General features: G+C 44.5%; 1 protein-coding gene across 1 annotated transcript in view; it reads right to left on the bottom strand.

Moving 5' to 3' along the window:
- Positions 1 to 24,460, bottom strand: part of DNAH9 (dynein axonemal heavy chain 9) — a 194,174-nt gene that overhangs the window by 18,559 nt on the left and 151,155 nt on the right. Inside the window, exons 59-62 of the mRNA XM_032199711.1 lie at positions 23,989 to 24,137; positions 20,238 to 20,365; positions 4,070 to 4,297; positions 325 to 516 (exon numbers count right to left, since the gene is read on the bottom strand). Coding sequence (XP_032055602.1) covers positions 325 to 516; positions 4,070 to 4,297; positions 20,238 to 20,365; positions 23,989 to 24,137 — 697 coding nt within the window. The remainder of the gene's footprint in view (positions 1 to 324; positions 517 to 4,069; positions 4,298 to 20,237; positions 20,366 to 23,988; positions 24,138 to 24,460) is intronic.

Raw genomic sequence — 24,460 nt, 5'->3', positions numbered from 1 at the left:
CCCAGGAAAAACTGGATCACAGCATAGACTTCATGCAGTTTACCACTGAAATGCAAATGTATTCTAAATTCTGTTAAATCAAAGACCACTATGTATTTCCAGTGAATGAAGACTACAGGCACTATTTGATATGATTTACAAGCTGCTGCAGATGTGAGCAGCATTGTTTCCTACCTCACCAGCAGAGATATACCAGACTGTGATGTTATAAAAACAAAGATATGAGGGAAAAGGCATTCATGGAAAATTCCCAGTAGTTTCAGCACAAGCCAGCCCATCACTGGCCGTTAAAAGCCACCAAAGAGCCCCTACTGATTCACCCACCTTTGAGCTGGCCTCCAGATAATTGTACAGCACGTTAACAGAGATAGTGAGGTCTCCAGTGTTGAAGGGGTAGGAACGGTTCCAGCCTTGGGGGCCAAATTTGCGCCTCTCTGCCACCACGGCATGGAAATAACAGAGGACAAACAGGATGCTCTTGAACTCATTCTCCCGGGTGCACATCTCCAGAGTGTCCTGCAATACAGGCAGAGAGGCAGGGCTGTGTCAGTCTATGCCACCTCCCAAGTATCAGACTTCAGACAGGGGTGAATTGATTTGCCCTATCAGTTCATTTCTGCTTAACTACACATTCCCTCATTCTCTGAGACAGTGAGTTTGCATTGCAAATTTATTGGCAAATTCCAATGCATCGTTTCCAAATTCATGTTTTCCTTTCCACCTTTGTATGAGGAAGACATCCCTGACAGGCAGGAGGGGAAGGAAAGGTGCCCTCACTCAGCACCAGCATGTGCCCCACATCCCATGCAGGGAGATGGAGAGAGGCACCACAGACAGGAGCAGCAGCCCAAGGCAAGGCTCTTGCTGGGGCGGACTACATCTGGAAGAACCAAGTTCCTTCCTGCCCCTTGGGTACAAAAGGTTTCCTTGGATAAGCATTCCTCTGAGATGCAGGGCTGAGGCAGCAGGGAACTCTCCCAGAAGGGCTGCACTCGATGCTCTGCACCCAGCCAGCCTGGCTGCACGCTGCAGCAATGGATTTGCTGACAGCACAACCTCATGCATTGCACCAAGGCAGGGATGGGAGGAACTGCCAAAGATCCAAGCAGGGAGGATCAAATGCTTGGGAAAATAAAATAAATCACCGCCATTCACAAAACCCACAAATGCATCGCTTTAAAGTCAGCACAGAATCTGGGGTTTCCTTGCCCAACTTCCAGGCTATGCTTGAAGTCTGAATACCTACACACACACAAACGAGTGGGCACAATTGTGACGGCAGAGGTGAAGGGGAGGAAGCCTGAGTCATTTCATCAGTGAAAATGCACAGAGGGAACCAGTCTCTAAAGAGCTCAGGTCGCACTGATAGAGAGCCTGGGCAGCTGTGCCTCTCCCTAGTGTATGAGCATCACTGCCATGGGACAGCAGAGCAAAAAAATGAAGATCTGGAGGTGCACGCACAGCATGAGGCTGAAGCTCTGCTCTCACAGATGGATCTACAACCCCTTTCTGTGGCTGAAGCATGGTGGAGGCTTGCATGGCTCCTGGTGTTGGCAGGAGCAGCAGATCCCCTGCCCCACAGGAGGAGGGTGATGGGACATCCCACAGCCAGCAACACAAATCTTCCCAGAACTGGGCAACGAATGTGTTAGGAAGGACTTGCCTACACTTCCACCCACGTCACTGCAAGCCCTCCCCAGGAGCTGCGTGTCCACAATGCCTGACCTCTACAGCTAAGCCTGGGGCTGAGCAAGGAGGGAGCAGCTGCACCAGCCCCTCCATCCTCCTTGCCAGGAACAGTCCCTGTAGCTCCACTCTGTTACGTGACAAAGACCACAAAGGACACCTGTGTGACTTCTCTTCATTACCTTCACCTAAAAAAATCTGTTACATTAGACCTCTAACCAGCTGTTAGAGACCCCTGTTCGGGGTCTCTGCTGAACAAGGGGAAACAGTTGCTGCAAAACACGTAGGACGTTGGCTAACTGCATAAAAGGACCAAGAACTGCCCAAGCACTATTTTCCCCTTGAAGCCCCCTTAATTATCACCAACCCAATGAAGAACAGGTACAAATATGCACTGAGTGCCTCTCCCATTACAGAAAACACCTCTGAACTTCAAGGAGAGCTTGCTTGAATGAAAACCAAGTATGAACCCATCTCAGGCTCATTTGGTCTCTCTATTTCGTTGTGCATTTTTATTTCAGCTACAAAGCAGAACAATATTCCCCACACACAATAATGGACCTTCTTTGCGGCTTTCAGCTAAAAGTTAAATTTGAACATCTATTCTGTACAAAGCAGAGAAATGAAGTGTAAAGGAGCCCCACCTACTCACTCCAGGATTTGTGAGAAAAGACATTTTATAAAACTCCAGCAATTTAGAAAATGCTAATTACTATCTGATTGAAACGAGCAGAGGCAGGATTAAAATGTTACTTTGGGTGAAGGTTCTCCCCTCCCTTACTCTTCAGGATATTTTGTGAAGTTCAGGATGATGAACTACAGTAGATAAAAATGGAATAATCTTCTCTGACTGTGGGCATCAATCCTTGTGCTGTGGCTTCCAGCCTCACCTCCTCAGAGAGGGCAGCTCCTGAACTTGAGATCCCCCTGTACCCATGTGCAAAAAAAGGTTGTTCCCATTTCCCTGCCCCATGGACCTGTGCCTGGGGTCCAGCACAGACTGTGGCTGTTCCAGCCTGGTTCCAAATAACATGGAGGGAAAGAATCATTCTGCAAGATGCGCCCTGTGTGCTTCTGGAGCAGCCATCTGCAGAATGGAGAGGTTACAGTAAGTGTGGTCCTAGTGCCACGAAGAAGCAGTCTGAGGGGTGAGAATGCCTTCAGGCCCTTCTGGTGGCTGTGGGTTTAACAGATAGGGTCTTGCTGTGAGAACTCAGCATGCCAAGACAGTGGTGATGTGCGAATGAAGGTAATGGGCAGTCAGGGCAGCTGAGTGCAATGGTCTGTGTCTTTACTAAAGGTATCACCATAAAAGCGAGCAGTTAGCCCTTAGCCCTTTGGCTCATGCAGAAAATGGGGTGGGCAGAAGTGCAGCAGTGATGCACGACAGCTCCAGCACCTCCTGGCAGGCCAGGATGCTCCTGGGGAGGCACTACGCTGCACTGGGAGCATTCCTGTGCCATCATTATATACATTGATCCCTGCCCCTGCAGTCACCAAGAGAAGAATATTCACCCATCACTTTCACAAGCTTCATTTCTGTGTCCCCTGCACAGGAGACTGCTGCAGTCCAGCAGCAAGGAGCAGGGACGGTGGCCATTGCAATGGGAATGTGGGTATATGATAAATGTGGGCTGCATGTGATAAAAGCAACAAACAACCTACCATCGGCTACTCTCCTCATGGGACACCAATACTCAAGACAGACTACTTTATCCTCATCTGGAAAAGCAAGCCTTCCTTGCAGAGAGACTGCAGCGCTAGATCACAGTAGTTGTGATGTCAGTGAGGTTTTGAGCAGAATGGGCCTTGAGGCACACAGGGCAAAGTCCCCCTGAACTGCTCAAAGAGTGATCTGGGATGCATTGCATCAGCAGCGTCAGATCTCTAACCCCAGTTAACCAGCAGGGCAAAATGCAAGGTTTAAGCTGGTCTCCTCTCCATGTTGCTGAGTGATAGATGACAGTTGTAATACATCACTCAGCAGCCCAAAATGGAGTGACAGAAATACAGAAGTCAAGTCAAATCATGACAAAAGTTTCTCCCAAATGCTGTATTCAGAAGTTTGATTCTGTAAAAAAAAAAAAAAAAAAAAAGAACAGTCTTTTTAAGAATTATATATTGATGATAAAATGAGTGAATTGGACAGAAATCTGGCTGTGAACATCTGCGAGAATGTGACCATTCAGGATTTCTCCCTTGGAAAATGAGTGCTGGGAAAGAGATCTGGAGAACAGAGAAGGGCTTGATGGACCTGGAGACTATGAGATGTAAAGGGACTCACACCCTCTCAGCCTGGGACTGGCGAAGTCCCCACGTGTCACAGCTCCAGCAGCTCCAAGCTGCTCCACCACTGACGGGATGTCCCCGCTGCCCCTCCTACCTGGGTGAAGTTGTCAAGGGCTTTGTGCAGGTTCGCGTGCATCCCGGTTGGGGGCTCATTGGTGATTTTGATAGAGTTCTCCAGGATGCCCTGGGGAATGATGTGGCTGTCCGGGGAGGGTGCTGGCTCCGCACTAATGAAGACACGGAAATCTTGGTGGCTGCTCTCACTGTGCTGCTCCAGCTTCTTCTCCAAAGAACTCAGCCACTTGGCCACCAGGTGGATGTTCTGGCAGGGACAAAGGGGACACGGCTTCATCAGTCCCCCCTGCTGACACCCACATTAATCGGGCACCAAATCCATCACACAAATGAATGGCACCCACCAAGCCTAAGCACTGGAAGTTGATACTTGCCCCAAGAATTACACCTGTGTGTAATTCACAGACCCAAATATCCTGGCACATTACTTTTAAATTCACAGTGGTCAATATAAATAACCAGCAATTAAGCAAGCCATTCATGGGTTGTTTGTGTTCTCAGGGCTGACAATCTCCTGTTCATTACAGTTACGTACGGCTGATGAAGTAATGTTACTGCCCCAGACGTTTGTTCATTTTTAACAGAGTATCAGTGAGGGCCATCAATACCAGTAAATGCAAGTTAGTGGGAAAAAGTCAAGCTGGTGGTTTTGCAAAGACCTTTAACATAAAATATTTAATTATTCATGCAACTAGGTACACATATCTGTCAGAAAATTAAGCAGTATTATGCAGAGATCAGAAAATGAATGCAGACTTGCCTCACTTTTCCAGCTATAGTCCTATATAATTTTCTAAAATTCCAGGCAATAAAATAGCTTTTCTTACACTAGGAACAGGACAGATCACCTACAGCAGGGGTTCTTGGTCTAAAACCACCATAATTTTAAAGTTAGGTGTGCAATCCAAGCTGGCTCTGCTAACAGGCACTGTGGAAGGTGACTTATCCCATCCAGAGACAGGACAAGGAACTTCCTAAACTTAAAAAGCAGATGCCAAAAAGATAAACTGCTTGCAGGTGGCAAGGAAATTACACTAAGAAACCATATTAGAGACTTAGAATAAATATATATCACCTATAACAAGGATCAGAAAGGAGCTCTCATAGTTAAATAGCAGAGTAATGGAGACTATTAAGAGTAAAATTACATTCTTCAGAAAAAGGAAATCATGTCCAAATGAGAAAAACGGAAAAGAGCACAAAATCCAGTCATGGTAAGGCTGAAAACGATTTTAAAAAGCAATCTTCTGAAAACAATAAAAAACAATAATAAAACCTTCTCCAGGCACAAGAAACTTACCACAGAGCCTATAAAACTAAAAGATGATCAAGGTGTATAGGGAGTGCCCAAGAAAGGCAAGGCCACCACAAAACAGCTCATATTTGGAGGAATATTCACTGCAGACTTTGGGGAGGGTATCCTGTTTTATAGCCTATTTTACAGGGGCAGAATCACTCACATGCTGAGGTTGGAGGTCATCCATCCAACCCTCCTGCGCAGAGCAGGGTCAGACAGAGCTGGCTGCCCAGAACTGTGTACAGATAGGTCTTTGAATAACTCCAAGGACTGAGCCTCCACAACCTCTCTGGGCAACTTTTCAACCACCCTAACAGTAAAAATAAATATAAATTATTATATTTAAGGAAAAATTCCTCTCTTTCAATTGTGCCAATTGCCTCTTGCTCTTTCATTGGGCACCACTATGAACAGCCTGGCTCCAGCTTCTGTACTCCCTCTGGCAAAAGGTATTTAAACCAACTGACAAACCCCTCTGAGCTAATTCATTTTGAGGCTAAATAATACCAGCTCTCTCAGACTTTCCTCATATGACAGATGCTCCAGTCCCTTAATCACCAGAAAGACTCTTAAATTGAAGCAGCAGATGAAGAGTTTTTAGGACAAATTAATAATCTAATAATAACAATTTACTAGGACCAGATGGTAGCCACCCTAAAGAAACTCAGATGTGGAAGTGGTCCATTACTGCTCAGTGGGCACTAGACAAACTGGTAGGAGCCTTAATAAGCAGTGAATCAACACAAAAATGGTGTGAATTAGAGAAAACGAGAAACTTAAGACTTCCAACCCATTTTAGGTTGCTAACAGGGGGATGCCCAAATTTAAGCGTGTCACCATATGTGATTGCTGGAAAGGCAGAGGTATCTCCAGAAGGTCACCACACCAGCTTCAGGAATCACTCAGGAAGGTGGAAGAATTGCCTCCATGGGGCCAGTGTCTCTCCATGTTTGTACCTTAATCCAAATAGAATATTTATCTTTCACTTAACAATTTTATTGCAGCTAAGGGAGAAGGTCTCAGAGACAAGCAACCAATTAAGGCATAGGAAACAGGCTGGGAAGCTACTCACAGGGTTTGAACTGCTCACCATATTCAAAAACCACCTGAAAGAGTGAATGATTAGTGAGCTGACAAAATTAGTCATAAGACAAACTAATTCCAGGTAGTAAAAACCAAACCTGATGGCAAAGAAGTGCAAAAGTGTGCCATCATTCTAAATGACTGGCTATGATATGGCAGAAGAAATTCAGTGTTGATAGATGCAGTAATGCATGCAGAAAATCAACCCTAGCTATTTATATGTGTAAACAATGACAGGTTCAGAATTAGCTATTACCACTCAGAGATCTCAGAGTCCTTATGGTTATTCTCTGCAAATAACAATTCAATGCTTAGCAGTGCAACAGCAATCAAATGTCAGCAAAGAAACAGCAAATAAACTGGAAACATTATTATGTCACTCCATAAATCCATGGCAGGCCTTCATCTTGGATGCAATACCCAGTTCTGATTTCTCTGTCCCCAGAAAGATATAGCTTCCATTCAACAAGCCACAAAATTGACATGGACTTGCCAACTTGGAGAGAGAGATCAGGGTGGAGGTGATGAATGAAGGATAATAATGTAGGCATGAACAGAGCAGTACATTCTTATATGATGCATAACTAAATTGAGAATTCATTGTATCAGGGTTTTGTGGAGGTTGAGAGAATCTGGAATGAAGCTGAGCTTTGATTCACAGCAAGACACATCACTGCGTGCTTACCCTATTCATACATCCTTTCCCTCAGCATCTGGGCCTGCCTTCTGACGGGCAGGGAGTTGGGCTGTCTGCCCCAGCACGGTGCTTTTATGGACTGATGGCACAGAAGAGCACTGAGGGAGCTCCCTCATGAAAACACAAAAACTTTTGTTCTGGAGGTTTCGGTTGCCTCTCACAGTCTGCTTGTGGAGAGATTCCATCCAGGACTGAGGAAGAGGATGAGCAGCCGCAGAGAAGGAAAGGCTGAGGTGCTTTGGGCACGGTTTGGGATGGGAGTGGTGGCTATGGTCACAGACTGCTAGCAGGGATGGGTCAGCACTCAGAGCTGTTCCATGAGACACAAAGGACCAGATGGCGATGCATCTCTCCAGAGGAGCTGTGAGTGCCTCAGGAGATAAGAAATCTGGCTAAAAACTCAGTCACATCTGGAATCGGCACCCCTTGCATATCAGTGACTGTCCTTGCATGTTCACCACGTCCTTGGCAAGTCTTGGGTGCAAAACCCAGTGTCACTTTTGTAGAGGGATCTGGTTAAGGACTGGTATATTTCCAATTGGTATCTCAATCATACTTTTTTTTTCCCCCCCTATATATACATAAATATATATATGTTGTTATGGTGAAGTCTGACTTCTTGACCCCTGATAGTGACTACAGTGCACATGGATGCTCATCCTGGTTGTGCACACACCACAACCCAGCTATACAACAGTGCAGCCAGTGGGCTGTCCCTACCTTCTGCACAGAGCAACTCCCTTCTCAGCTATCACGAAGAACTCTGGTCTGTTCTTGGTGACACAAGCACATCTTCAGTACAAGCTGCTGCTTCACAGTGGCTTTCTGCTTCTGGATCTGTACCAATTTTCAAGGGTACTGGAAATGGGCACGCCCGAGCACAGATGTCTGGAGCTGAACTAATCATCTGACCAGGGCATCATAGAGAAGGTGGGTCATCTTATCCTAACCCAGATGCAAGCACTAAATCATAAAGTGACAGAGTAAGTGTGGTTTCAAAACCACAACGTCTTCTAAAAATGTGCACTTAACTAATTCCATTTTCTTTCTCTCTGTGGGGCTGGGTACAAAGTCCACCAAGATCTCAGGGAAAATTCCTATGCTGTCTCCCTGCCCAAGTCCTCCACATTTTAGATGTTATAACCAACTCCCTGGTACCTTCAGTTTTGCCCTTTTTGCCCAAGATTTTATGAGGTTGCTTTGATGCCATACAACTTGCCACACAACTCCTTTTGATGCCATAAATTGCCATACAACTCCTGCCACAAGTCAGCCTCAGGCTCTGACAAGGCAACTGCTTCACACATGGATACCTTGCACACCCAGTCCTGCTGCCCCAAAGCTGATTCACATGACTGGGAGCAACATTTCTTCTTTAAAACTGCACCCTAAATCCTTTCAGGGAAGGAGACTGAATGTAGTCTCCTTCCCTGAAAGGATTTAGGGTTGTGCTGATGTTATATGGGTTAAATGGAGTCTGAGGCATGGGAGCAAATGAGAAGATGCCTGAACAAAGCAACCCTGTTCTGGGGAAGAGACACTCCAGTGTAAAACACCAACTATATGAACAGCATCAGGCAAAATGCAATTATATATGACCGTTAACACACCAGTGCTTGTCTGAGGTATTTAGAATTTCAAGAGATGAGGTAATTGCCAGGGTCCAGGCAACCAACTCAGTCTAGAAGTTCAAGAATAAAGCGGGAATGGACCAAAGTGTTTTAAACAGCTACAGAGATTTAGTAATTTAAGGGAACAGCTCAACAGAAAAGCATAAGAAAAACTGTGCATTAAGTATCAGTTTAATCACAGACTATATACCTGAGCCTGCTTTCATCTTTAATTAGCAGTTTCTTCCTACATCTGCTTTTGTGGTGTTAGATGGCTGAAAAATAATTGCTTTAGCTTGTGTTGACATGACACCAATGACCATTATTTGTCAGCATCACTGCCTTCAGTATCACAGACAACTTAAGAAACACTTCTAAAAATAATCAAAGCATTTACATATTATCCTTTTGTGATAGAATGGATGGAAAAGAATATATGCAGCAAAACATGAGTTGATACTAAGAATTCATGATTTGATCAAATGAATACTTAAGCAAGAAGCAGACATAAATAAACATACAGCTCAAAAAAAAATATACTAAAAGGACAGACATGCTGTGGAGAAAATTCACAGGTTTGAAGGAAACCTTTCAAATTAATTCTCAGCAGTCAGATAACACAACTTGACAGAACATGACTAATGACAACATACGCGGTCATAATAATTGAATGTTATGTTAATTATCAATAATGACACAAAATAGGCAACGCTTCCTTAATACCAATCACAGTTGAACTACTGAAGAAACACCTCCCCATGCTTGCTTTGCATGCTTGCTTTGAAACCTGCCTCCTGATGGTTTCATAGGCTGCCTCTAGCTCTTCCTTGGGAGAAAGAGGAGATAATTAAGCCCTGTCCACTTTTCTGTGGCTCAGGGCTTCATACACTGTCAATATTATCTCCCTAAAGCACACTGTGTAGTTTACACTGCAACAGTTTTTGTGTACTCCTGATTCCAGAAGACCTCCAAAAGACACATTTTATGCAGGACAAAGCAAGTTAATTCATTGCTTTATTGATTTTTTTTTCTTTTATATTTTTTTTCTTTTCTGTGTTTTGAGGTCTGTGAAAAGAGCTGTTGTGTAAAAGACAACTCCCCAGCATCTCCACTTTGTCACAGCTCATGGCTCAGTCTTGGCTGCAGGTAAAACTGGGTTACAATTCATGGGCACATTACCTTTCTTTATGAATGGAAAGATAAAGAAGCAGGTGGGAGCCAAATCCTGCCAAAAGCAAACAGCTGATAAGAGGGTAAAAAAAGGAACCTGAAATATCTTCCTGTGCACACTGACCATTACCATCTCACCCTCTGTTATTTCCCTACTTTGCATCACAGAGTATGAGACAGAGAGCAAGTACCAGAGAAAGAGGGTCCACGGGCAGGGCTGGGGGGTATGTGCAGAAAGACGGGAACACCAGAGGCTTTTCTTTCATTGGGAATGCACTTCCAAGCACCTCTGTGTGCTTGTACTTCACAAGGCAGAACGTGTATCACAGGACGCAAGTGTTGCTGTGGTAACCATCAGAAATAGCAGCACATACATACAAACCACAGACACTCCACAGCACACTCCTTTTGCTGACAGTTGCTGGAGACCCTGCATGTTCCTGAGAGGGGCTCTCTCCTTCACGCCTTATCTCCAATCACCTCCCGGAGCAGCGGGGATTAGTTGTGTTTACAATGCCTCATTCCCTTATGAGATGCTCTCAGAAAATTGTCACAGATTTAACAGTAAATCTGAAAGCTAGGTTTGGCAGTTCAGAGACAGCCCCAGCACTTCCATCTCCCTGCTCATGGTGGGCTGTAAAACAGGATGGGGAGGGGGCACTGTGGGTCTGCTCCCCTGGACATGCTTCCTCTCAGTGGTGGTGTGGGGTTCCACCACACAACAAGGTGCAGGAACAGCTCCATCCTCCTTTAGCCAGCCCTACGATCCTGTGAGTGCTGCTACAGGACTCAGAGACCAAAATGGATGAGCACGCACACTCCATTTCCGAGCCACCACCACCATCTGCTCACAGGTCTCTGAGGCCAAGCTATTTCTGAGCAACAAGCTGGGCTGTAGTTCGACAGAGAGGCCACCCCAGAGCTCCAGAAGAACCCCACCTCTGAGCATGCTGTCCATTGTGTCACTGCAGGCCCTACGATGATCCCCGCCATTTTACTTGGGCTGGGCAAACTAAGTAGCTTAATTTCATCTACAAAGAGTGACTTCTCAATCCTTGTGGGTCCCTTCCAATTCAGGCTATTCTATGATTCAGTGGTTTCAGTGTTTTGGTACCTATGATTCTCTGCTCACCGTCTTAGCCACTAAGCAATGATGAGCAGCTCAGCTTTTGCTGCACTGGAAACTATACAGCTATTCCCACCTTTTGTTTATGGATGCATCTCCTCTACATTTGGTGGCATGATTTCACCAGTACAGACACAAAAGCGATACTGGCCTAGCTATAAAGGGACTGGCAATGTTGAGTCAAGCCAGTCCAGGTATGAGAGGGCTCTTTACAACTCTGCTAACACTCAGGATCTTGGCTGGGCCAACACTGGCTGTACCAAAGGTGTGTTATGTAACCTCACTGCTCTCATATTTGTTTAAGCCTCACCTGCTGTGGCTGCAGCTCCAAATGAGAACCTGACCCTTTTCTGCTACAGTAGTAAAAATAAGCTGATCTGTGACCCTTCCACTAAACACAGTACAGAGAATGCAAATGCAATTTGGGAAAGGGAACAGAAGAAAATAAAAATATTTAAAAAAATAAATAAATAAAACCACAAAAAACAGTGACTGGCCTGAAAATTTAGAGCACTTCCAGGATACCTGCAAGCACCTGAGTGTTGTTAGACCAGTTTTTTGAATGAAACTGCATTCTGCAATTTCTTTTAGCACAGACATGTCTAAATGTTGAAGATAGTAAATGAAATGTGCATAAGATCATTCCTGGGCCTAATGTCAACACAACTGCCCCTTTCTACACTACTGACCCATTTTACACTCCAAAACAGGCTGGGTTATATCTGAGATGTCTACTGGGAATGATCGCTGGCCTATCCTTACTCCTGAACTGTCAGGGAGAGACCCAGCCGTTTTCATCTACAACCAGGAGCAGAACCTGCGCTGACAATGAGATAGGAGAGACAGCTGAGGTCCAGCCTGGCGAATGTCTCCTGGCACTGCTGAGCTGACAAGTACAGGCATCACCTAGGGGTGATGGCAGATAGGACTGAAAAATTCATGTACAAAGGCAAACACAAGAAGGAAGTAAATGGTGACTGAATGACTGAATGGAGCATAACAGGGGATCTAAAGAGAGGCTCGTAGGACCCAGAAGAGATACAGGGCCAGCTGGACTCAGCAGTCCATGGTCAGACCAGAGAGCTTGTTCAAGAGAGAAATGATGGCAAGGCACTGCCCTTCTGAAGAGGTGTATTGAAATCATTTCTGCAATGGCAGCTGCCAGCTTGGGTATCTCCTGGCCCCTGTTCAGGATGTTTCTTTTTTTTTGATCAGCAACAGAAAAATAGAGATAACATGGATCCACTTGTATTTTGACAGAATGTGGCACAATTTAAGGCTTGAGAAGGCATTTGAGTTTGTCCTCACCCCTCCTCCAACCACTCTAACGCTTCAGTCTTGGTTTGAACCCCACAGTCCAGAACTCAGGTCTGGACCTCAACCCAAATACAGACATTAGTGGAAGGAGAAACTACTTGGATTTGCCAAGCCTGAGAGCAAATGAGCATGAACTACAGAAAACCTGGACTGATCTTGATTCCCCAAAGTTTTAAAGACAGTGATGGAGGTTATCTCACCAAAATTCATTTGATAAAAGATTTAAAGATAGGTAGTGAAGAGCAGATAGAATGCACAGCAAAGAAAAATGGGTATTTCTCCTTTCATGTACACCTAGGAATGAAAAGATACTGTAGCTGGAAGGCAAAGTAGTCTTTTTCTTTACTGAAGCAGAGGCTTAGTGCCAAATGCTTTTGTGAGCCTAGAACGGACAATATGTCTGTTACAGGACAGTATATATCTCTTGCTTGAAGCTAAGTTTGGTGGTGAAGCGCACAGAAAAAGGCTCCATTGTGTTTATGATGCAGTAAGAAGTGCTGTGCCAACGTCTGGATCTCATACGGTTTTGCTCTAGGAGCTCACTATTATTCAATTTAGTACATGAAGCTGACTCAGTGAAGCAACAACCTATGAAAATGGGAAGATGCTCAAGAATTAAATTAACATGATTGCAAAGAGAGGGAAATGACATTTCAGCTAATGGATGAAGACTACAATTAAATTGGGAATATCTAATGTCTGAATTCTTCCCTGCATCATTTCATTCAGATCTACAGCTGTAAACATGTAAACAAATTTACTGTTTCTTTGCCATTAGGCTGAAAAACATCATTTAGTGATTTTGATGGTCACTGCCCTGGCAAAAAGCTTCAAAATAGGGCTAGAGAGGGAAACCCAGCAGACACAGCTTATGCCAGCACATACTTAGTGCTCCTTGATGTGCAGAGCTCTTTTCTCCCTACACAAATGAGACTGCACGCACCAGAGACCTGACTTTCACAACCCCAATCACTTTTCCTTCTCTGTGACAATCAGGTCCAACAGAGAACCTCCCTCCCTTCTGGAGGTTGGACTCGATGACCTTGAGGTCTCTTCCAACCTAGAAAATTCTGTGATTCTGTGATTCATCAGCTCCTCAGTCACCTCTGTGAGGACATTTTCACCAAAGCCCTCCATAATCCTCCTGTGCCCTGCTGTGTGGCCCCTCCAGCAGTTATTAGGGTGGCTGAAACCCCCTGTGAGGAGCATCTCAGCTTCCTAAAGTGTTCTCTTCCACCCTAGAGAGAAGAACAGAAGATATTTCCTACCTAGGAGTGGCGTGTAAGGCAGGTTAGAATAATCACTCCTCAGGTGCCCACAGCTATTGACAAGAACTCTGCTTGCAACAAGCTCATCATATAGAAACAGGCTTATTATTCCCCCACCTGTGGGAGAGCGTGGCCATGGGGGTCGACAAGCCCCATGGTTGGTGATAACATCAGACTCTTAACCATGAGGCCATCAGGAATGTAAAGAGTTTAGAGGGAACAAAGAAGGATGATTCAGGAGACACCTTGCCATCTGGGGTTGCTGTTCTCTGGCCATTAAGGCATGGAAGTTGCTGGGTGTTTGCGGGGGCAAAGTTGGAAAAGTACTGCTGTGGGGCAAATAGTATAGGAAGGGAGCCTGTCCTCCAGATGGGAATGCAACAAGGAAGAATGAAGATATGCCCATCAATATGAAAGATGAAGTTAGGTCTCAGTAAGAGAGAGCTAATGTTATGTCATCAATAAAGAAGTAGCAGGTTACTGATCCTGAAAGAACCCTGGTGTCCGAGTGATCACTACACCACACCCACTTAGTGGAGGCATAATAAATTCATGACCTGACATGATTTCCCTCCCTGGTATCGCCTACCTTCATCAGTCACTAGGATGAGCAGTGACACTACGATGTGTCACATCACACACATCAGGACAGCAGGGAAAACAGGAAATCAGACATACAACATCCATGCCAAGACCCCACCAGTAAACTTACTAAACACCCTCTTGAGAACAGTTAAGGCTTTGCTACCACACCTGTGGGGAGACTGTAGGGGCCTTCACTGCTCAGACAGCAGGATAATTTTCCACTTCCAGTTCCTACCTGCTTTTTTCACGTCAGGGATTTCTCCTACCTGAAGCAGCTCTTTTCCCCTTTGCTATAGTCCTGAGCACACAACTTTGCTCTGTTCTGCTAAATTTCATCCTGTTTGGACTACTCCAGGCCTATAGTCTTCCCCAGCTGTCCTGCATCACATTTCAATCTTCATCTGTATTGAAAATACTTCTCTTAATAATATACCAGTGCAAATCCATTAACACTTTTTTTTTTTTTTTGAGCCAAGGCGATGTCTTAAGTGAGACTAGTCCCTTGACTATTCTTTGGGAGTTCTGCTGGCAACATTTAACTTCTACAGCTTTGCTGATACACTCCTGGGTGGCACCTGCAGCTTTACTACAGCTCTCATTAATTAGAGCTGCTGCACTTCAGAGAATCACAGAACAAAACTGGAAGAGACCTCTGGAGGTAATCTGGTCCAACCTTCCTGGCTCAAGGAGGGCCAGCAAGTTTATTTCCTCTTAAAAGTCAGTGACCTTTGCAGTGCAAACTATCTGATAGGCCTGATCTATCTTCAGCAAATTCCTAATACAACTGTTACTGTTACTTACATTTCTTACTTATTTTGCCCTTCAAAGTTTGTTCTGAAACTTTGCATATTACTGAGTTAAGACCAGTCTGCTCCAGTAATTTGTCTGTTTTAGAAATATATGCTAAATAATCCGTTATTTTCTAGTCAGATGGCAGCCTCTGATTTGACAGATTCATTACAAAAGCTTGCAATGGATTCATAGTTTCTTCCACCGCTGTTTAAATATTCTGGGATACAGATTATCCAGCCCTCTGAGTTGAACACATTATTCTCTTTGATCTGATTTTCCTCCTACTTTTAATAAATCTTGTTTTCAAGAAAAGTATGTTTGTGTGGGTGTTTTGAACATCAAGCCCTCAAGGACACAAAGTCTTCTAACCCTGGAAGAGAACTGTCACCGAGACTCCCTCAGCCAAAATATTCCAAGCAGGGACCAGAGAGTCACAAGTGACTTGGGAAGATGCTGTTAGAGGAATGGCACGGATCTGGATGCTGGGCCTGCTGGTGGCAGGGCTCATCTTCCACAGAGCTGCACCACAGGAGATAGGAGATTGTTCAACTGTGCATGGGGTTTTACATGAGCTGGAAAGATGTCAGCTGCAGAGGGCAGAGCCCTGCTGGACCTTGGTCTATCTCCTAGCAGTGGTACCTGGCTGCTGCCTACCTCCAAGTTCACAGAACTTGCCATAAGGAACAAATTGACAATTAGCTCTATCTCCCCTTTAAAACTGAACGCTACCCCTCTTCCAATGCATGGAAGGCTTTGGAGAGGAAGGTGGTACCTGGTGTATGTGTAAAACTGCATGTAACACCAAGTGCTACAGGCCTGGGGCTCCTGCACCATCCTTTCCTAGGACAATGCCCTAATGAGGTCTGTTTTCCCACCAATCCAGCCCTACGGACATAGCTGGGAAGGTAGGAAACATGAAGGAACCAAGGGATTGGTGCATATGAAGGATGCCCAAGAGGTGACAACCCTCTGCCCAGACGAGCCCCAGTGCTGCAGCAAGGAGACACTGCACATGGCAGCACAGTTTAGTTGGGACCCGCACTGCTCACAGTGGTCACAGTGCTGCAGTTGCCAGGCACCCCTCACATATTTCAGAGAAACTCAGGCAAGAGAACAGGCTGTAAACAAATGCTCAGTCCAACTGCCAGATCTCCTCCTGCTTGAATATGCTTCCTGTGTGACACCCAGGACCCCCAGGTCTCTGCACAATCTGCTAGAGATGCTCCATGTAAGCACATCCACCTCTCAGAGAAGTCCTGTGTGAACCTGCAGGAGGGGAAGTGCTTTTCTCTGCCCAAGCTGGCTATCCCCTTCCAAGTGACATATCACAAGCCTTTGTGAAATGAGCTGGTTTCCATCACCCAAAAGTCTGCATGTAACTCCATCTCACACCTTAAAAAGTAAGAAAAAAGAGAGTTTCTTTTTCCTTGGGGCAAAAGAAATATATAGCATTTGGAAACTCTTAAAAAGAAAACCTGTTTTCTCAGTAAATGACCTGCAAGTGTATCCCACAGCTTGTAACATGACAGATCCTGCATTTCTCACAACCTTATTAATAAGAATACAAACACTATTTACATTTTCTTCCAACCCAAGAGAAACATTAAGGTGGTGGTGGAGGGGCAAGATACTAATATGTGCATTTATTCACACTTACCTGTTTTTTTCCTGATGTTCTTCATGCATTTTCAGCATGCCAAAGCAGTGGGATTTCATGCTTGACAAAATCTGCTTTAAAAGCTTTTTGTTTTGCTTTGTTGTTTGTTTGTTTGTTTGTTTTGTCTCATTTTCTTACCCATGGAGATGAAGACCGTTTCAACTGCTGTTAACAGACCTTAGCTACCTAACAAGAGACCAAACCTTTGCTGGCTACTGCCTGCTGGGCACTAGCAGAGAGCTATGGCCCAAAAAGAGCACACTAAAGCTGGCCAGCATGCTTCTGGTAGATTTTTCTTAGAAGATGATATCAATTTGTCAAAACTGAAACTTAGAGGCCAAGGGCTAGCTTTGGTTTCTGTACCTTTTTTTTTTTTTTTTTTTAAGACGTTTTGAAATGGTCACTCAGCCTGTACTGGAGATATTTAGTGAAAGTGATTTCCAGTGATGGGAATTAAACACCTTCAGGAGTGGGGTGAGTCAACAGATGTGCACCCTCCTCAGGTTCCTTTCTGCACCTCAGCTCTCCCACCCATACAGCCACAACTCTTGCCACACAGTCTGAATGCAGACTTAGAAACTGTTCTTGCTGCTTCAGAATCAACTTTTTCTGCTGCCTCTATCTTGTAATGATCAAGCAACACGTTAACCAGGTATGGTGTAGCTGCTTGACAGCCCCAGAGATCAGTTCTGTAGTGAAACTTGCTGCAGAGGGTAACCTCCTAATTTGCCTCCTATGATGCTGGTTTCCTTTCGGCGGGTAACACTGGCCAGTCATTACAATTCATAAAGAATCAGTCCCACATCAGCAGCCCTTCCTGACGTAAGAACAGTGATCCTGCTACTGCAAAACAGTAAGACCTTCCCATCTGTTTCAATGTCGCTTAATAACTGATTCCCACAAACATAATTCCCCGACTCTGTATTACTCATAGTACTTGACTATCATTATTTCTGGTTCCAATCAAAGACCGGTAATGAACTACATGCATAAAAGCCATTTAGGTGAGCATATCAAGCGTTTGTCTTGGAAAGCGTATGTATGGGTTTATATGAGACAGCAAGTTCAGTGGTTATCAGGGGAGCTTTACTCCATGTTACCTGAAGAGTTGATCAGTGGACAATAAAGTGCAGAAGTGAACCTAACAGCTGAACAATTTGTTGTCTGCTCAACAGCAAATGGGAAGCCTGGATGTAGCTGTCCTGTGGGTGGCATACAGCCTCCAAACAATGAGTTTGATTAACGTGGGTAAAATTACCCTGACTGCCTCTTGAGATCTGCTCTGTCCCACTCTCTTATTATTATTGTGATGACTTATAAATTCTGGGGCATTTTTTGTATATCGAGTTGTCTGTGTCGTTCCAGGTCCTGTGTAACTGATCTACAAACACTCCTGAAGCTGTAAGGTATCTGTCATCAAAAGCCTCAAAGGAAAGACCTTGTCAAATAAACTGCCATATGGCAAATATTTGCCATGATCCACCTATGACTGAAATGACAGGATCCCCCTTCGTGGGATTCTCATTCATTCCTGCTGTGATGAGTTTGGATACTGATTTATCAATATCTGGAGTGGTCAGCATTTCAGCCTCAAAAAAAACATTTGTTCAACCTTGCAAAAAAGTTTGCCCAGAGGGCCATCTGATTTCAGATGGATTTCTGCTGACCACAAAAGAGTTGAGACCAACCCGCCCAATTTAGGGGATACCTACTTAGCACCTCAGGTTGCTCTCCCTTCCCTTTTCCTCATTTTACATAAAGATCAAAGCCTTGGAAAGAAATGGGGACATGAAGTGAAATACAGCGGCACAATCTGGAGTGGAGCAGCTTGGCCCTTCTGTGTGACAGGTAAGATCCATTGCCCTGTTGTCACTCCACAGGCCTAGCCAACAACACCAAAGGCAGAAACTGGAGAGAAATGGCACTGCCTGCCTCAAACACTCGCTTGATGTTCCCAAGTCTGTCCTGAGAGTGAACCAACACACGACACCCATCTCCCCGTGGGGCCCTGCCTGGATTGCTCAGAAGGTTGGTGACTATGAAAACATGAAGAAAGAGCTCTGATCTCTGTTTTTAATCAGCCTTGTCTACATTACTTTCTGCTAAACCAATCACAATATTATACTAGGATGTCTATGTGTATGAATTTTTTTCAGTTTTGTGACCACAGCAGAGAAAATCCCAGGTGACTGACTGACCCCAGTGAGACCCGGTGCTGGCATCCAGCAGCCTGTCCTCACTGCCACTGCCATGCCTCCTGAATTTGCGTTATGCAGTATTTGCTTCAAAACCTGCTAGCAGCCAGCTGCATTAAACTCCTCTGTCAGCTCCCAGGGGAGCCTGTCTGCTCTGTGCCACTGGAGATAGTCACACTTGGCAGGTGTTTCTGGAACGCCAGTTAGCTCGACCATCAAAATCCTTCTTTCATACAAATCTCATTTCTGCAGCTCTTCTGATTTCACATTCAGGGTCCACTGAGACCTTTTACTGATTGCTTTGCCTACCAGAGATATGAATGGGTGAAACAAAAACACTGAGGCCCATACTACTCATCTGCTAGTACTGAATCAACAGACATGGACACTAAGTTAAAAGAGATCCTATATAGCAAATAATCCCCATTAGAGGGGAACAAAAAAAAAAAAAAAAAAAAAAAAAAAAAAAACTTCACGTTGCAGTACTGAATGGAAGACATTTTATAAAGCTGCTTAGTTTTACCACCATCTCAAGTGCGGAGGCTAGCATTGCAGCTGTCTATGTTAAAAGCCCTGGAAAAGCTCAGAATTGTCTACCTTGGAGGAAGCTTGCAGCAAGAGCATGAAGAAAGATCAAAATATCAGTGGCATTTAATTCAAAAACCAAAATCAGGCCCATAGGCTCATACCAGGACTCCAAGCATTGTCTTAACCTAAACCTTATACAAACAATTCAGTGATAATAAATGTTTATAAAATCCATATCAAGGAAATCAAGGGGATTCCCAAGACCTGCAAAGAAAGCTAGCATCACTGACTGCATATTAGCAAATCAAAGCACTCACGGAATAAGTGACTTTGGAGAGCACGTGGTGAAGACAGAACTCCCCTCGCACCCTAAGACTTGGCAACATTTTGCTGAGTTCTGAAGACGGCTTTAAGCATCTACCTGTTTTGGGATGCATAACGACAACACCTCCACTGCAGATAGCCTCTGCCTTTCCTGCGGCAGAGCACATATTCTTTTTGCTCATTTAAATACATAGCAGGTTTTGAGTGGTCAAAAGAGAACCATCTAACAGCTCTCAGGAAACGTTCTTAATGTATTTGTGGAGCAAATAAAACCACAGTCAAGGGTAGCACAGCCTTCTCTCAGAGGACTCCCTTCAACTACATACTCCATAGAGGGCTCAAGAGCAAGAGAACCAAGATGACAAAGTCTGATAAAAACAGATAACAGCAAGAAACAGGTGGAAACTGGCAGTTTTGAACATGCAGATAATGTCTTGTCCCATCTCCCACCAGACAGGAATGATAGCCTGCCCTTGTTAATTTGATCAGCACCAGGAAACATGGGAAGATGGCAAAGCTGTTTCCAAAGACACCGTACCTGAAGGATGACCCAGTGACCCTCCTTTGCAGCCAGATCTAGAGCTTGTTCAGCAACTACCTCTTGACCTTGTCCAAGGGAGACATTGTGGAAATTCCTGTTGTTAAACGTATAACCAAGTTTTTTCCCTGAAAAAAACAAACAAACAAACAAACAAACAAAGAATGTTCAGCACTTTTTAACTGGAATGGCATGCAGCACAGCCAAGCTCAGGCAGCAGCAGCCTGGCTGAGTTCAGCCTTATCTAAAACCCTCACAGAAGAGCTATCACGCTTCTTACAAGAGTTATCTTGTCTCTCACACACTCCTTGCCAAAGCACTGAAAACAGCAGTGGCTTCTTCCAAACTACTTTTAATTACTGAGCAGCATCAATACAAAGGTACATTATTACAAAGTGCCTCTTGTTTAAAGAACACTATTCCCCTGAAACCTTGTATAAAAACGTATTTTACAGTGGTAGAAATTAAAATAGAATCATAGAATCATAGAATATCCTGAGTTGGAAGGGACCCTTAAGGATCATCAAGTCCAACTCTTGACACCGCACAGGTCTACCCAAAAGTTCAGGCCATGTGCCTAAGTGCACAGTCCAATCTCTTCTTAAATTCAGACAGGCTCGGTGCAGTGACCACTTCCCTGGGGAGCCTGTTCCAGTGTGCAACCACCCTCTCTCTGTGAAGAACCCCCTCCTGATGTCAAGCCTAAATTTCCCCTGCCTCAGCTTAACCCCATTCCCACGGGTCCTGTCACTGGTGTTAATGGAGAAAAGGTCTCCTGCCTCTCGACACCCCCTTACAAGGAAGTTGTAGACTGTGATGAGGTCTCCCCTCAGCCTCCTCTTCTCCAGGAAGAAGTAATTTCCTACTGATTAAATAGTCTTTTAACAAGATATCATTCAGTGGGGAAATGTGCCATGTGAATGTATGCTCAAACCAGCAGTGAGGTTAAGAACCCTTTTGGTCTTGAGCAGGCAGCAGAAACAAAATCTGTGTGAAAGTCTTGTGACCTAGGCCAAGGCTTCCTGGTTTCTCAAATTTAAGAATCAGCCACCCCTCTGTTTTCATCTTGGATTTTGGCTGTGTAGAGATGCCACCAGTTGTACTGCTATGTTTGTAGGAAGGCCCATGGCTGGCAGGCTGCAGCAGATCCCATCAGAAAGGGTGCTCCAGGACCTGCAGGACCATTGGAGACCACCTCATTCACCAGGGCCCACACAGTGCACAGTGGGAACCCCAAAGACCATATCTTTTAATATACTGCTCTGTAGGAAAGATTGCAACTATTTAGTGTCTTTTTATTTTGTCCCTGATGCTCCTCTGGGCTCCTCCTTTGGAGGATGAGCACTGCGTTGTGCTCCCGCAGGGAAGCAACCCCACAAACATCCATGCTGGCACCGTGCAGTGCGGCAGGATGCATTCAGCACAGCCAGGGAGCCCCCATGTGCTGTTCTCTTGGTGTTGCCTACACATATTTCTACAGGCAGACAGCATACGCACCCTTAATTCCTGCTGAAAGCAGATAAGTTTTATAGTAAAACAAGGAAAAGATTCGTCTAACAAGACTGAGGATGCAGCTCGTGGTACAAGATTGGAAACAGATGGGGATATACATAAATATCCAAACCCTTCCATTTGCTCAGGTTTTCTGCTTAGCCTTACTACAGAAAAACCCATAGGACACAGCATTACCCATATTTGAGAACTTCCAATTTTCTTTCTCACCATCTCTGGTTGCTACCAACATTGAGAGCTGCTGATCCACTCCTCACAGAGTAACTCTTCCCTCAGGACTCATCCTCTCAAGAAGGGATGGGGAAAATTTACAGAAGGTAGGTACTGCTCTAAACCAGGTGGTTAATAATGTAAATAAAACACAGTTTTTATTTCCCCATCATGGATAGGAACAGACTTCAGAGGGACACACAGTGAGCCTTCACTGGCTGCCTCACAGAAGACGATGCCAGACTTCCTCCTTGCTGGAGGGGAGAGGAGAGAGCACAGTGCAGGTAGACTGTCCTCAGCAGGGTCACTGGAAGCTTTCCGAGACCAACAGTGTTTGCTTCAGGGTCCTCCCCATATTGCAAAGGAAAGGCCCCATGAGAGGGCAGCATCTGGAAGAAGTCATCTTCCATTCAAAAGACTTATCAAGTCAGACATGCACTTTAATAAAACTTAATGAAGGACAGAGAAAATACTGAATAATAAATCTGGACCAAACCCCAGCAAGGCAGACTTGAAGGCTAGTGTAGCTGCACTGAAGCAATAGTTTCAATTTGTTTATTTTTTTTTTTTCACTTACACTTGCTGTAACTTTTCTAGCTGACTAACCCCAGGTGCTCAACTACACATATCTTTACAATTCCGATTAAACCACTCATGGCTGGCTTTTAGTGCTCGATCTCCCGCACAAGAAAATATCACAGGAGAGACAAGATCACCAGTGTGGCTCCAATGGGAAGCCAGGCACAAGACAACACCTTCCTCATGGAGTCCCCTTCAATTTACAGTAATGAGACCTGATATCAGGGCAGAAAGAGATCAAAATACAGTGCAAAGCCCAGGAGCTGCCCATGACCAAATACCACGATCTAGCCTGGGATTGACTTGGACATTATTAGGGAGGACCCAGAACATGCATCACAGAGAGGAAGATGAACCCACAGCTCAGGAAGGAAGTCGTCAGCCACCTCTCATCTGAATGATGGTTTAGTTCTGTGTTACTGGTGACTCTGCTGGGGCTGCCAGCCCTGCTGAGGTTTAGTCTAGAGACCTGCCTGCTGAAAACTGGCCAACAGCTCTGCTGATTGTCTGATAAGTAATTCATACAGTTTAGATGTACGTTAGCACTGGGGCTTGACCACGAGCAATGGTCTTAGAGATGTGGGTATTACATGACTGGAAAAGGAGAAAGGGAGAAAAGACATCTGATGAACACAGTGGCAACCTGGAGCAGCCCTAAAGCAATACCCAAGGGTATCTGGCCCTCTGCTCCAGAAGGATGGAGCTCCTCTGCTGCAACAGTCTCAAAAGAAGTGACTGCAGTGACCTAAATTTGGCAGTGGTCCAGCAAGAAGCTGACCCCATTTCCTGATGTACTGTAATTGCCATGTTCAGGCTGAAAATCATAATGCATCCACAGTGGAGCTGAGACCTGAAGCAAAAGTCTGTGTGTTGGTAGCTTCAGAGCACAGGCACTGACTACAGCACTTGATGTTCCACAACAATCACTGGCTTCTCAAACAAGGCAACTCAGCGATGCCACTTTGGCTATGAAGCCAGCTGACAGCACTACATCATAACATCCACACCAAAAACAAGTCAGGAAGGATGGGATTAAAAAACAGAAACTCTGCCACTAACCAGCAGAATGTTACAGGGAGCTGTTGCTTATTTTTAGCTATCTGACAGCATATTAGATATCTCTGATGTAAGTTATAGGTTGTGTACAAGACCAACTCAGAGATTGTTGCTGTGTGAACCACACTGGAAACCTCAGAACTGCAGGAAAGAGACAAGTTTAAATCAAACTTTAGATAAAAATCCAAAAGTCTTTTAAAAAAAAAAAAAAAAAAAAAAAAGAGAAACAATCACATAGTCTCACAATTATCTGTTATTTACCAGATTACTCCATTATCCACAAACAGATGAGAAAAAAAATAAAAAATAAATAAAAATGAAATGTCATGCCAAGATAATTATGCAGAAGATAAAACACAATTCTGTGGTATGCTTACAGACATGATTTATTTACCTTGTTTCTCCACATCCTTCAGTGGGTCAACTCCTGGAGACAGGATAAAAAACATTGGGGTTGCAGGTCCTGATTCCTCAAAGGATGTTGCAAAATCCAGGGGTCTCCCTACCACATATTTACTGCCAAGCTTTTCTTCTACAAAATCTCTGCCGGAAAGAAAAAGAATTTTTCTAGTCTACTATTGTTCAGGAAAGAAAGATTCCCCTGCAAATAATTAATTCATTTTAATTTTGCTGATTCAAACAAATCAAATTTCATGAAAAAAAATGGGTATAAAATCATTTTAGAGATGGTCTGCAGAGTGGGCTCTGGGACCTCTCACTATCAACATTTGGTACGTTTAACAGATGTAAAATGACACATGGCACACAAGTATCTGACAAATAACAAAATGATATGGACAAACAGTGGGACCTACCCACCCAGCACTGTGTGAAGAAGTTCAATACAGTTCAGTACTGGCTTGGTT

The sequence above is a fragment of the Aythya fuligula genome, chromosome 18 (assembly GCF_009819795.1).
Source record: "Aythya fuligula isolate bAytFul2 chromosome 18, bAytFul2.pri, whole genome shotgun sequence".
NCBI lineage: Eukaryota > Metazoa > Chordata > Aves > Anseriformes > Anatidae > Aythya > Aythya fuligula.
This window is presented reverse-complemented; position numbering and strand designations above follow the sequence as displayed.